Source organism: Juglans regia, chromosome 13 (genome assembly GCF_001411555.2).
Source record: "Juglans regia cultivar Chandler chromosome 13, Walnut 2.0, whole genome shotgun sequence".
NCBI lineage: Eukaryota > Viridiplantae > Streptophyta > Magnoliopsida > Fagales > Juglandaceae > Juglans > Juglans regia.
The window spans coordinates 16,312,071-16,325,082 of record NC_049913.1 but is presented as its reverse complement, the minus strand read 5'-3'; the positions used below and the strand labels follow the sequence as shown (position 1 = coordinate 16,325,082).

The window sequence follows — 13,012 nt, the reverse complement described above, 5'->3', positions numbered from 1 at the left end:
ATTACTGGACCAACATGTTAGGTTTATTTCCAGCAATTTTTCCCCTTTCGTGTAGCATTGTAATTGGGGGAAATTATTGAGATCCCCATCCCTTTAACCTCCTCCTCTTCCTCTTTCTTTCTTTCTTTCTTTTTTTTTCTTTTTTTTTTTTCAGTGATATTACTACCATGATTTAAAAAATTATATTTAATAGGAAAATACTACTAAGAACGATAAAATTGACCGATTGTGATTTTTATTTTTATTTTTTTTAACTTAATGGTTAAGAATGTAATTATTAGTGAATTGAAACTTTTTTTATTTTTTAAAATTTATAAAAAATTATTGAAATAAAAATAAATAAATAAAAAGTACATTTGCATTTGTCGGTCAGCTTTCTCGGTTAGAAATGTCGGTCCAATGACATTATCCTATTTAATATTAGATTAGTATCATTCTTGGAGGTTTTTCTTAATTGATTATCATTTTTTTTTTTTGATAAACGATTATTTTATTTTGATCTTTTGAGACTTTCTAATGATCCCCTTATGTTTATCCTTTCAGAAGCTAGTGGAAACCGATGTATAGATATCATATATTATATGGTTAGGGTAGAAGTGAAGTAGTGAATTTGTTATTCGACAGATAATGTTGATCACGTACCTTTTCCTTGTATTTTTGTAATATGTTATGAGAATTATGATTTAATATGATAGGCCTCGGAGTCGGTGATCTTTATAAACAAAGGAATAATATCTAGTAGTACCACTGCTTTTTCTTTCTTTCTTTTTTTAATGCACTCATGTGATGATCATCAAGTTGGTTTGTCCAGACACATATTTGTTTTGAATGCAAAAGTCTTTCTATCTATATCCATTCCAGCTCCCTTGCACCCTCTAGATCATAAAATCTTTTGTAAATATCCACATTAAAGCATATTATTTTAATAAATTTATTTTTATAAGATCTCTTTATAGATATAATGCTTGGTACTAAAATTATATTATTTAAGACTGTGTTTAAATGTTGAACTGAACTCAGTTGATTTGAATTCTTTATAAATAGTAATGAATTAAGTATTAAAGAGAATTATGTGAGATCCATTTAAATAGAATTTAAAGTGTATTTGAATGTTAAGATGAGTTTAATAATTTTTATGAAAAATTAAAAAAAGTTATGAGTCTCACGTATAAAAATATTTTAAATTAGAAAAGGTTATGGGTTTCATAAGTAAGAAGGTTTTGAATTGAGATGAGTTTAATAATTTAATAATTGAGTATTTAGATATTAGATTCAATTTAACATTAAGCTGAACTCAATTGAATTTAATAACCAAACAAAGCCACTATATATATCAAATTAACTATAATACATGCATGTTTAATTTCCATTTGCGCGCACAAACTGTAATTCATGTTTTCCATCCGCACAAATTCGCAAATAATATATTAAAACTGATGTAAAAGCTTGACCAAGACTCATGGTTTGGGAGGTGTTTGAAATAACCTTTACGTTTCCTTGATTTATTGTCGCCTTTACAAAAGTCGCGTATGCGAGGGATCAAGAAGCAACAGAGGTTGAGGGGTCCACATGGTACTTAATGATGCCAGTGGAGCCCGAGAAATCCATTCAAAGGGATATTGTAGAGAATAATTAATCAGAAGTAGGGTGCCCTAAAAGCTGAAAAGATAAAGAGAAGAACAATATCAACATGTTAAAGCTAGCTATAGCTACCTAGTCTCAGTTACAATTAATTGAGTACGAAAAGGAAAGAGGAGATTAAAGTTTAAACTCCATCCATCAGGCTGCCGGTACGTACAGTTCCATACGCATTAACGCTAATTCCATGCACATATACTACATCTGCTATATGTACGTACGTACAATTATATTTTACTACTTTTTCTTCGGTAAATCACGTACGATATTTCCGTTATATATATAGTTAGAAAATATATATTAATTGTGTTAATACAAAAAATTGCACAACAGTTTGAAAGGGGAGAAAAAGTCATTGCGGTTCTGCTATGACGATCTACTATGAAAATCTTGGCCTCGATCGGTGTAGTCTGGAGCCCCTGACATGTGTCAGTGCGGCTGTGCGTACATCCATGATAGTGAATGAAAAATAATAACTAAAAATGAAAAAAGATATAGAAACACACAGATTTTTATAGTTCGACATTAAGCTTACGTCCACGAGGGTTTTTGGGGAGGGAATAATCTACTATAATATACTTATTTCCAGTCTCTTATGGTCTCTCATACTCTCTGTACAATGGAGATCTGCTGTCGCTGGAGCTCCTGTCATGAGGTTGAAGAGTTGAAGAGGCTGAAAAAGTGGATGGAAAAAATCTCCCCAAAATCTTCTGGCCGTTTCCTTTTATATGCCCTCTCTTTTTGTGTGCCCCTAGGGAGTGGTAAGGATTTATCGTCTTCTTTTACGTGTCTGACCTCTTCTTTTCCTTTATGTTTTCTTCTTTTCATTTCCATGTCCACCTTCCCCTCCTCCTGACACATTCTCTTTTTCCTTGTTCTCTCCATGTCTCCACCCCTTCCCTTATCTTTTTTTGTCTTCTAGTGATGAGACCTCTCCTCTTTGGGCTAGCCTAGTAAGCTTACTTTGAGTTGTGTATATTTTATCCCTTCCAATAGCCCACGATTCTTAAGAATCATTTTTTTCCAAAAAGGATCTTGAGAATCTTTAAATATAAAATATGCAGTCTAAATGATCTGTCAATGTTCGTAGAGAAATAAATCCTGAGGGTGGGTTCCTAGTTATCTATTTCACTTGCATTAAGTGATAAAGATTTCCAAGCATGGAGTTAGACGAGAGGTGTACTCGAATGCGTAAGTTGCGAGTGTGGATTTTAGACATTTTGGGAGATGAACTCGATCGCGTGAATCGTGAACACAGATGTCGGTGTGGCGGGAGGTATACTCGACCGCATAAAATGAGAGTGAAGAGCTTAGACATGATGGAAGATGAACACGACTACGTAAAATGGTGAGCACGGATCTCAATGTGGCTGGAGATGAACTCGACTGCATAAAATGCCAACGTGGAGCTCGATTACGGTGGGAGGTATACTCAACCGCGTAAAATGCGAGCGTGAAGCTCAACTGTGGCAAAAGGTATACTCGTTCGTGTAAAATGGTGAGCGCAAAGCTCAGTGTGGCGGGAGATGAACTCGACAGGGTAAAATGCGAGCAAGAGGTATACTCGATCACGTAAAATGCGAACACAAAGCTCGACAGTGGCAAGAAGTATACTCAACCGCGTAAAATGTAAGCACGAAGCTCGACTGTGGCAAGAGGTATACTCGACCACGTAAAATGCGCACGATGGTGGTCAGGCAATCAAGTGACTTGCCCGCCTACTCGAGCGCCTGGGAGGCCAGGGGGTCCTTGACTTTTCCCGCCTGTTAACTTGTTATGAAAATGGGGGTAAGCAGGGCAACCGAAAGACTGGACCTGCCTCTTTGGCGTGATAAGATTGAGCAGTTCCATAAAGACTGGACTCGCTTATCGTTGTCGAAAAGCGTATATTCAACAGACGTTTTTGTTTTCGATGGTGTTGGTGAGATTTTCCTTTTCCATCTTGAACTATTGTTATAGTTTCCATTTTATTATTAGTGTTGGAGTTTGTATGTGATCACCCACACAAAGTGGTCAGGAAGCCCGTCGACCCTCTGGATCCACCTTCGGCAGTTGTCGAGCCCGCCGACTAGTTCCTGAAGATATTCTATGCAAGGTAGTTATGGAGCTTGGAGGCTCGTTAACTCTGAAGGCTCACTCTCGACGGAGTCCCATTGACAGCAGTTATGGAACGAGTGCGTACACCCGGCGTTCACTGGTGGAGATGCCATCCCGTGGTTATTCTTGTCCGCCCTCATAGACTGAGAGAATGGATGAGGCAAGCTCGTGGTGACACGGTGCTTGGCTCCCCTGATCTTCTCGTTGACCTCATAGACTCCCCTAGTCTTCTCATCGACCTCATAGACTGAGGCAAGGGTTGAGGCATGCTCGTGGAGACACAGTGCTTGGCTTCCCTGGTCTCATCGTCGATCTCGTAGATTGAGGCAATGGATGAGGCAAGCCCATGAAGACACATTGCTTGGCTCTCCTGGTCTTCTCTCCAACCTCGTAGACTGAGGCAATGGATGATGTAAGCCTATAGAGACACGGTGCTTGGCTCCCCTGGTCTTCTCCTCGACCTCGTAAATTGAGGCAAAGGTTGAGGCAAACACATGGAAATACGGTGCTTGGCTCACCTGGCCTTCTCGCCGACCTGGTAGACTGAGGCAAGGGATGAGGGAAGCTAGTGGAGACATAGTACTTGGCTCCCCTGTTTTTCTCATCGATGGAAGTTTGGGAGTCGGTGTGGATAGTTGGGGTGCATAAGCTACAAAAGCCAAACCCGTTAGCATAAATAATTTTGAGCCACAAGCGCGGGATATGCATACTTGAGTTGTCCCATTGGATCCTAGAGAAAGTTTAAGGCGCGTTGGTGTTGCCTGCAAGCTACCATGTTTTGGCAGTGACAAAGATCAGGGGTGCCCACCACGTTAATTTCTTGAAATCAATTCTGATAGAGACAAACTTGGATGTCCAAGTGGTGCCAAAGCGGTGCTGTGTAGCCAATGTTTCGAGATACAATAATCATTTTTGTTAGTAAAAAATCGAATTCACATAAATTTGGAGACAAACAAACCGGTGCATTTCAGCCGTTGTGAGTAAATTTTGTTCGATTGAAATTGTTTGCTGCTGGTGGCCTTATTTTCCTGCCCTTCTTCATTTTCATTCAAGCTTATATATATATATATATATATATATATAAATATATATTATTGTTTTTTATTTTGGCAACCATGGCTGAGGAAGTGGCTGACAGAGTGAGGTGGTCGCCGTTGAGTTGCCGATATGTTGGTTGAGTGCATGGCCATTTGTTAGCCCGTGAGCAGTGACTGGGACTTGCATTGGCCGAGTAAAGACTGGGATGTGCACTAGCCAAGGAGTGACTAGGATGTGCATTGGCTGAGCAGTTTGCATGGCTAAATCTGGGTGAGGAGTTTGCATGGCCGAGGAGGCATTGGATTGCTTGGGCAATGAGGTGTATACCACAGGAGTTTGGGCGAGGAGTTTGCATAGCCAAGGAGCCGCTGGACTGCTTGGGCGAGGAGTTTAGGCGATGAGAGGCATGGCCAAGGTTTTGCATGGTCGGGGGAAAGGAGTTTGGGAGTGGACTGGCATGGTTGAGGAGGTGTTGGACTGCTTGGGCAATCGTCCACATAGGCCACGGTGCGATGGTTTGCATAGTGGCCGTCGGCACCCCTGGCATGCCACGGTGCAGCTGGGACGAGAAGTCTCAGTCACACATATTCTGCGCACAGGCTAGGCACCACCTTGTAGGGTGGTTGAGGTGTTTTTTGGTGGCCGCTGCGGCTAAGGCCCACATCGACGGCGAAAAAAATATTCGACAGCCCCCCAATAATGGTTAGTGGTGATTCGGCAGCCTGCATAGAGATGGTTGGTTGGTTATCGGCGGCCCCACTGTGTGTAAGTGCACAGCATTGATATTGCACACTTAAGTGTACAACTCACTCAAAGTGCCACGTGTCATCAGTACTCATAGCTCAAGTGGCCGAGGAGTATGGACTCTTGGCTCTACACACTATGTGCGTAAAAATCATTTAATTGCAATGAACTTAACCCATTGGGCGAGGAAAAATTTACTTGCCCATTCACTAAAATAATATTTTTCATAAAAATAAAAGCCAAAAGGTTGAGAACACTTATCTGAAAAAACTTCATCTACTCGTTCAGTGATTTTAGCACGCCGGAAACTTGTCCTTCTTTGACTTTTGGTGTAGAAAGGAAATCAGACTCCACAGACGGCGCCAACTGTTAATGTCAAAAATTGTACAACAATCTGGAATGGGAGAAAGAGTTATTCTCGGCCCGCTATGACAATCTTGGTCTCGATCGGTGTAGTCTAGAACCCTTTGCATGGTCCGGTGTGGCTGTGCGTACATCTATGACAATGCATGAAAAATAAATACTGCAAAGACAAAAGAGATAGAAACACACATATTTATATAATTCAGCATAAGTCTTACGTCCACGGGATTTTTTGGGGAGGTGAGAGTCCACTATAATATGCTTATTTACAGTCTCTTCTGGTCTCTTGTACTTTCTATACAATAGAGATTAGAGCTCTATTTTTCTGGTGGAGATCTCTAGTCACTAGAGCTCCTGTCATGAGGTTAAAGAGGCTGAAGAAGTGGTCGAAAAAAATCCCCCTGAAATCGTCTTGTCACTAGAGCTCCTTTTATACGCCCCATATTTTTATGTTCCCCTAGAGAGTAGTGAGAATTTGCCGCCTTCCGTTACGTGCCTCTTCCTTTCCTTTCTATTTTCTTCTTTTTCTTTCAGTGTCCACATTTTCTACCTCCTGACACCTTCACTTTTTTATTGTCCTTGTCTCCCATTCTTATCTCTTCCTTTGTCTTCTAGTGGTGAGACATCTCCCTAAACTGGCCTAGTAGGCTTACTTTGGTTATGTATATTTTACCTCTTCCAAATTGTATAGGACTATCAATAACATGATCACTTATAATTCTGATCTTACGGATGATAGATAGCTAGGTTTCCACTTGTACTGTATGTATGGTGTCAACCTAATTTCTCTTTAATTATTTCTCACTCCACTACACCTTTCAACGTATAAGGTGTGTCACTGACATAGCGTCAAACATTTTTTTTTTATGTATTTTCCCATCAAAATAACATACATCTATATAGCTACTAATGATATATCATTAATCTCGTCTTTAATGATGCAAATGTTTCATGTGTGTGTGCGTGTTTCTATAGTTATACTGATCAGTTTAATCAATTATGGAAAGAATGGGCAAACATATATATATATATATATATATTAACTTATTGCAAGTACAAGCTCATATGAGCATTACAATAAGTTCAAGAACAAGGACAACGCATGCTAACATCTATTTCAAGATGTCCGACTTTCAGGTTGGGAGAAATTTTGTGATATGTTTAAGGATCCTACATTTAAGGAACTTGTTTTACATGTCATGGTTTATAATTTTTCTTGCTAATATTTATAACTTCTATGCAGGAGCAAAATTCTATAAACAAAGCAAATAGATAGAACTTGAAGATTCATCACCATGCAAGTTCAAAATCTTTCCATCGCCTCTCTAAGAAGTTGATAAGTCTATTTTATATAATGGATTTCTCAAATTTATTGTTTGTCGTATTCTAATGACTTTCTAACCATAAATATTTGTCATGTAGCAAGAATCAGATAGCAATTACGATCTGACAAAATTATATGTTACATCATATACTGATCGTAATAGAGAGTGTACTCATCCCGACACTCATGAAAATGATGTAAGTATTATTATCTATTTTAATTAAACGTATTTATATATTTGTGGAAATATTAATTATTTCTCTTATGTGTAGGAAAAATGATTGTCCTGTGTGCTAAATCTGTAATAGATCAAAATTTTACAACAAGTAATGTTGAAATTTTTACGAAGGTTCTGGGTCCACATTTAGGCTATTTGAGGGATTTGGGTCGTTACGTCAAGTTTTCTAGCTCGTCCTCATCATCTAGTAATAATGCCTCCAATACTTCTGGAGCATTAAAGGAAGTGAGGTCAAAATTCAAGAAATTGAGGATAAAACAACATGAGTTAGAGGCTCAAGTGGCCCAACGAGTTGACTTGGAGATGCAAATGAAACAACAAGAAGAGCAAAAAACAGAGTTCAGGAGAGAAATATAACTCCAAATGCATGTGCTTAAACAACAATTCAGGCCTTTAAACAACTAAATTAATTTATATATATTAGATTTTCAATTGTCTTTTGTATTATGAAAACTACTGATTTATTTAGTTGGTTTGCACTTATAAGACTACTTATATATTTGTTGAACATGTACTTGTGCATTTTCAGATGTTATTTATGTGTTTTTTATTTTCTATTAGTGGATTGAAAAAAATATTATACTGTTCGAACGCAAGAAAATTGTTCGAACAGTTAATAAGTGACAACCATTCGAATAGTTTAATAAGACATTCGAACGTAATGCGTAAACGACGTTCGAACAACCGTCGAGCAAATTGAACATTACATAACCGTTCGAATAATGCACTAAATGTTCAAACAAAATAGTAAAATATTCAAACGTCAAATAGTAAGTTCGAACTATCAAACATACATTTGATCGTAAATATCTTTAGTTCAATTATTCAACTATATACGTTTGAACATTGTAGAAAGTTCGAACGTAGATGGTGACGTTCGAATGAACACTCATTTGAACCGAATTTATTCAATCGAACAAATAATCCAATCCATTCGAACCGTTTTAGATGTTCAAACGGGTAAATTTTATCGTTCGACCATATTTCTAAAACAAAATAAAATCCTCCCAAAACAAATTTCAATTCGAACACTATCAAACGGTTTTCTCTAATTTTGTCTCAAAATACCTTTCGAGACAGTGATATTGGGACGAATTTGTGATGCTTTTTTTTTTTTCCGTCACAAAAACTACTTTGGGATGAAATAGTAGTTTTTTGGAACAAAATTTTTCATCCCAGAAGAGTCCTTTTGTTGTAGTGCATATATATCATGCATTGTTGTGAGCTAGAGGCGTGCATGCAGTACTATATGGGTACTGCATTTATATATATAGCTATCCTTCTACATATGATCCGATCGATGGTGAAGATTAAACGATTTGTAGTTAATGGCAATTAGGTTATGTTTGAATGTAAAGATCACATCAACTCATTTCAAATCAAATATTGAGAGATTTACTATTTTTTCAATTTCTCATAAAAGAAATTTAACTGATTTCAACCTAATTCATATATTCAAACACATATATCTATCTATTTACATTCAAACGTTAGATATCAATGAGATCTATAAAACACTACTATTTACAGATCAACTCAAATTATCTAAAATCACATCAGCATTCAAATGTAGTTCCCCAATCCCCATTAATTGAAAGATATGAACCTAAATCTCGATGTCTAAATATAATTACTTACATGAAAGCTGTCCAAAATAATTTTCTAATACAATTCAACAATCAGCTCTCTCTCTCTCTCTCTCTCTCTGAGAATGGTTTGGATTTATATAAAATTGAATACGTTAGTACGTACTTCATATTAATGTCGTTCATATATAGATACATATATATATATATATATATATATATATATGATCAATATATACCAAAACATCCGCTTCTTAACATGATCTTCAACTTTTTGCAGAAGCTTGATCCCTGAATTTCGGTAGCATCCCGCAATCTTACTTCCGAAACAGGAACCCACATACGATGCCCGACCAATTTTAGTACTATATCTTTATATATATATATATATATATATATATATATATATATATAACTCCTTTCTAATTTTTCACCCTCGAGCTGGAAAATGACATTCCCACTTGGTTCCTTTACACAATTTCTCTCTGTGCTGTAATTAGTATATAATATACAAAAAGATACCCGTAAAAGAGACTCAAATCACAAATAAACTATGACCTCACTTCATCGAATATCCGCCGTTCATCTTGATGATAAGGCTGTAGATGGATCGGGGTTTGAACAATAAACCATGATCATTCATTTTTTTTTCCTTGTTTTTTTATTACACCAACCCTACGTACCTCAATAAAATACTAGAAGTACTAACGAAGCATAAACGGACAGTATGCATTTGAATTTCATTTGGCTTTCATTTGGGATGCGTTCATGATTAGTACTGTCTATATAAGGGGGCCAAGGCTGCCATTGCAGAACTCAGAAACAAAAGTTAAGTGGGGTAATTGGCATCCTTAAACGGTTGCTAATTTACTTTCCCTACACTCCTCATCAACACCAATCTTTGGTATCTATCCTCTGAACTAACTACAAAGTTTCAATCAGCCCCCCACCTCCATTAGCGTTCATCATCATCAAATTACTCATTAATGGCCCCCCAAGACGTGTTCACTGGCGCTGTCAAGGCCGTCTCTACGCTGACCACCGGCTACCCCAAGAGGGCGTACGTAACTTTCTTGGCCGGAAATGGCGACTACGTCAAGGGGGTCGTCGGTTTGGCCAAGGGTCTGCGAAAGGTCCAAAGTGCATACCCTTTGGTGGTTGCGATATTGCCTGACGTGCCTGAGGAGCATCGTGAGATCTTGAGGTCTCAGGGCTGCATCGTCCATGAAATCGAACCTATTTATCCACCTGAAAACCAAATTAAGTTTGCTATGGCTTACTATGTCATCAACTACTCCAAGCTTCGTATTTGGAACGTAAGCAACATAGATTATTATTGCTTTTAACACGATACAAACACACACACAGCTGATTATATCTGATGATGATCGTGCATCTTCCATCATGAAAATATGAGTTTATGCGTGTAAATAACAAATGTTTGCACGTTTATGTATTTGCATGCTTGCTTTAGTTTTTGGAATACAGCAAGATGATGTATTTGGATGCGGATATTCAAGTGTTCGACAACATAGACCATCTGTTTGACAAACCCGACGGGTATTTCTACGCGGTGATGGACTGCTTTTGCGAGAAGACATGGAGCCACTCTCCCCAATACAAGATTGGGTACTGCCAGCAGTGCCCAGATAAGGTTAAGTGGCCTGCCGAGATGGGTTCTCCTCCTCCCTTGTACTTCAACGCTGGCATGTTCGTCTTCGAGCCTAGCCGTTTAACTTATGAAAACCTTCTTGAGGTCCTCCAGATCACTCCTCCTACTCCCTTTGCAGAACAAGTGAGTTATTACTTTGTTGCAATAGTTTTTTTTTTTTCCCCTCGGGAAATTACTCTTCATTTTGTTTACTTTCAATTTACAAAATAAGTTCATTTTCAATAATATTATCTTAGGTTTTGTTGGAATATCTGTCCTAATTCAACTGTTCTATAAGGGACATAATTCAGTTAGATATTTGGCCGACGTATTCGTATCCTGGCCTGTCATCGTTAATATAATATACCGCCACTATCAGTTTGGGAAAAGAATAAAGGAAACCCCAAGAAAAAGTTAAAAAAAAAAAGTAATTACAAACATTTGTTAAAAAACTTCATTGAAATTTTCTTGTATGCATGATGTGATAGGATTTCCTGAACATGTACTTCCAAAAAGTGTACAAGCCCATTCCTCTGGTATACAATCTTGTTCTTGCTATGCTATGGCGCCATCCAGAGAACGTTGAGCTTGACAAAGTCAAGGTGGTGCACTATTGTGCTGCTGTAAGTACTCTTTGATCCCATATTCATTGTTTGTAAGATATAACTGGCCTGCGATATGATTTATTAATCTCCCCTCCCTAACCTTCTCCTCTATTTCTTTTTTTTTTAAAAAGGGATCAAAACCATGGAGGTACACTGGCAAGGAAGTTAACATGGACAGAGAGGACATCAAGACATTGGTGGCAAAATGGTGGGATATTTACGACGACGAGTCACTCGACTTCAAGGATGAAAACCCAGTTCCCGAGGAAGATACATTCTCAAGGTCATCATTCATGGCTTCCATGCCCGAGCCAACCATATCCTATATTCCTGCTCCTTCTGCTGCCTGAAGAGTAATAATTAGAAAAGGCTATATAGTATTTTGGAATTAATTAAGTTAAATCGGTGTACTAATCCCTTCGATCTTTTTCTTTTCTTCCTTTCTTCCCCATTTTATACCCTTTTTTTTTCTAGGCTACTTTGCCTTTTCTTTGTTTTGGTTTCAAAGAAAATACATATATATAAAAGTTTCATAATATGTATCCTAATTAGTTAATATGTATCTTTGCTGGTAAAAGAATGTGTAACTTTTGTACTGAATATAATATATGTTGAGAACTTAGTTTTATATACATTGAGAGTGGATTGTTTTTTTAAATGAGATTGTTGATACAAATTCATATAGTTACATTTAAAAAAACATTTAAATTATAATAATATTTTTTTAAAATGATATATTTTTTTTATCCTCGTTTGTCAATGAGACTGTACACAAAATCTCTCATTCAAGACTATAAATAAAATATCTCTTATCAAATTACTATAAATATTAAGGGGGAATGGCATTAAAATCTATGATTTGATGTCAAAAATCATTTATCAAATTAGTATAACAGTAGTGTTAGGCTGCCAGTATTGACTGTTGTGCGTATCGTTTAATATAAATTTATTTTTTATTTTTTTTAATTTATATTTTTTTATTATTTTAAAATATTTAAAATATATATAAGAAAATATTAATATATTAAAATTCTTAACTATTAAATAAATAAAAAAATTAAAATATACTAGATGTAAAAATGAAGTGTAAAGTAGCATTTTCCTTAATATAAATATTCAAGCCGCCGTCAAGTGCCGGGAGAGGACAAATGCGTTTGCTGCCAAGGATCATGTATGGGTGAGAATCGAGAAATGTCGTAACACACACGCGGCAACTTTGTGATGGCTGATCTGGACGTCAAAAAGACTCAAAACCACATGCCAATCGTCGACTTTTTTGGAAGTTTGTGGGATGGTACACTCCAAAATGAGAAGTACTCCAGTACTCCACTCATTTAACGAAGAGTGGGGCCGCCCCACTCGGCTTTTTTTTTTATATTTTTTTAATATATTTAAATATTTTTAAAAGATAAAAAAAATATATCAATATATTTAAAATTATTTTTTTAATTATTAAATAAAAAAAATTTACCAAACGATCAAATAAAACGATATAAATGAGAGGATAAAGTAGTATTTTTCTTTAAGGAAACGCTCGCACTTGTCATAATTATATATGTATATGGCATTGGAAAATGGAAATACAGCGTGGGGTTGAAAAGGGCCACAGGATGGGAGGCTACGTACAGGAAATTAGGAATGAATTCGATGCTTGACACTACAATTTCCGCAACATTAATTAGAATATTTGTGCCCAAAAGGAGCGAAATTAACTATATACCTGGAACT

General features: G+C 36.9%; 1 protein-coding gene across 1 annotated transcript; it reads left to right on the top strand.

Annotated features, from left to right (window-relative positions):
* The first annotated feature begins 9,844 nt into the window (after positions 1–9,844).
* LOC109013680 (galactinol synthase 1) lies at positions 9,845–11,916 on the top strand. The gene is made up of 4 exons (XM_018995845.2): positions 9,845–10,344; positions 10,503–10,823; positions 11,168–11,302; positions 11,416–11,916. Exons 1-4 carry the CDS (start codon positions 10,015–10,017, stop codon positions 11,632–11,634), a joined length of 1,005 nt encoding a protein of 334 aa, XP_018851390.1. The 5' UTR covers positions 9,845–10,014; the 3' UTR covers positions 11,635–11,916.
* The last annotated feature ends 1,096 nt before the right edge of the window (positions 11,917–13,012 follow it).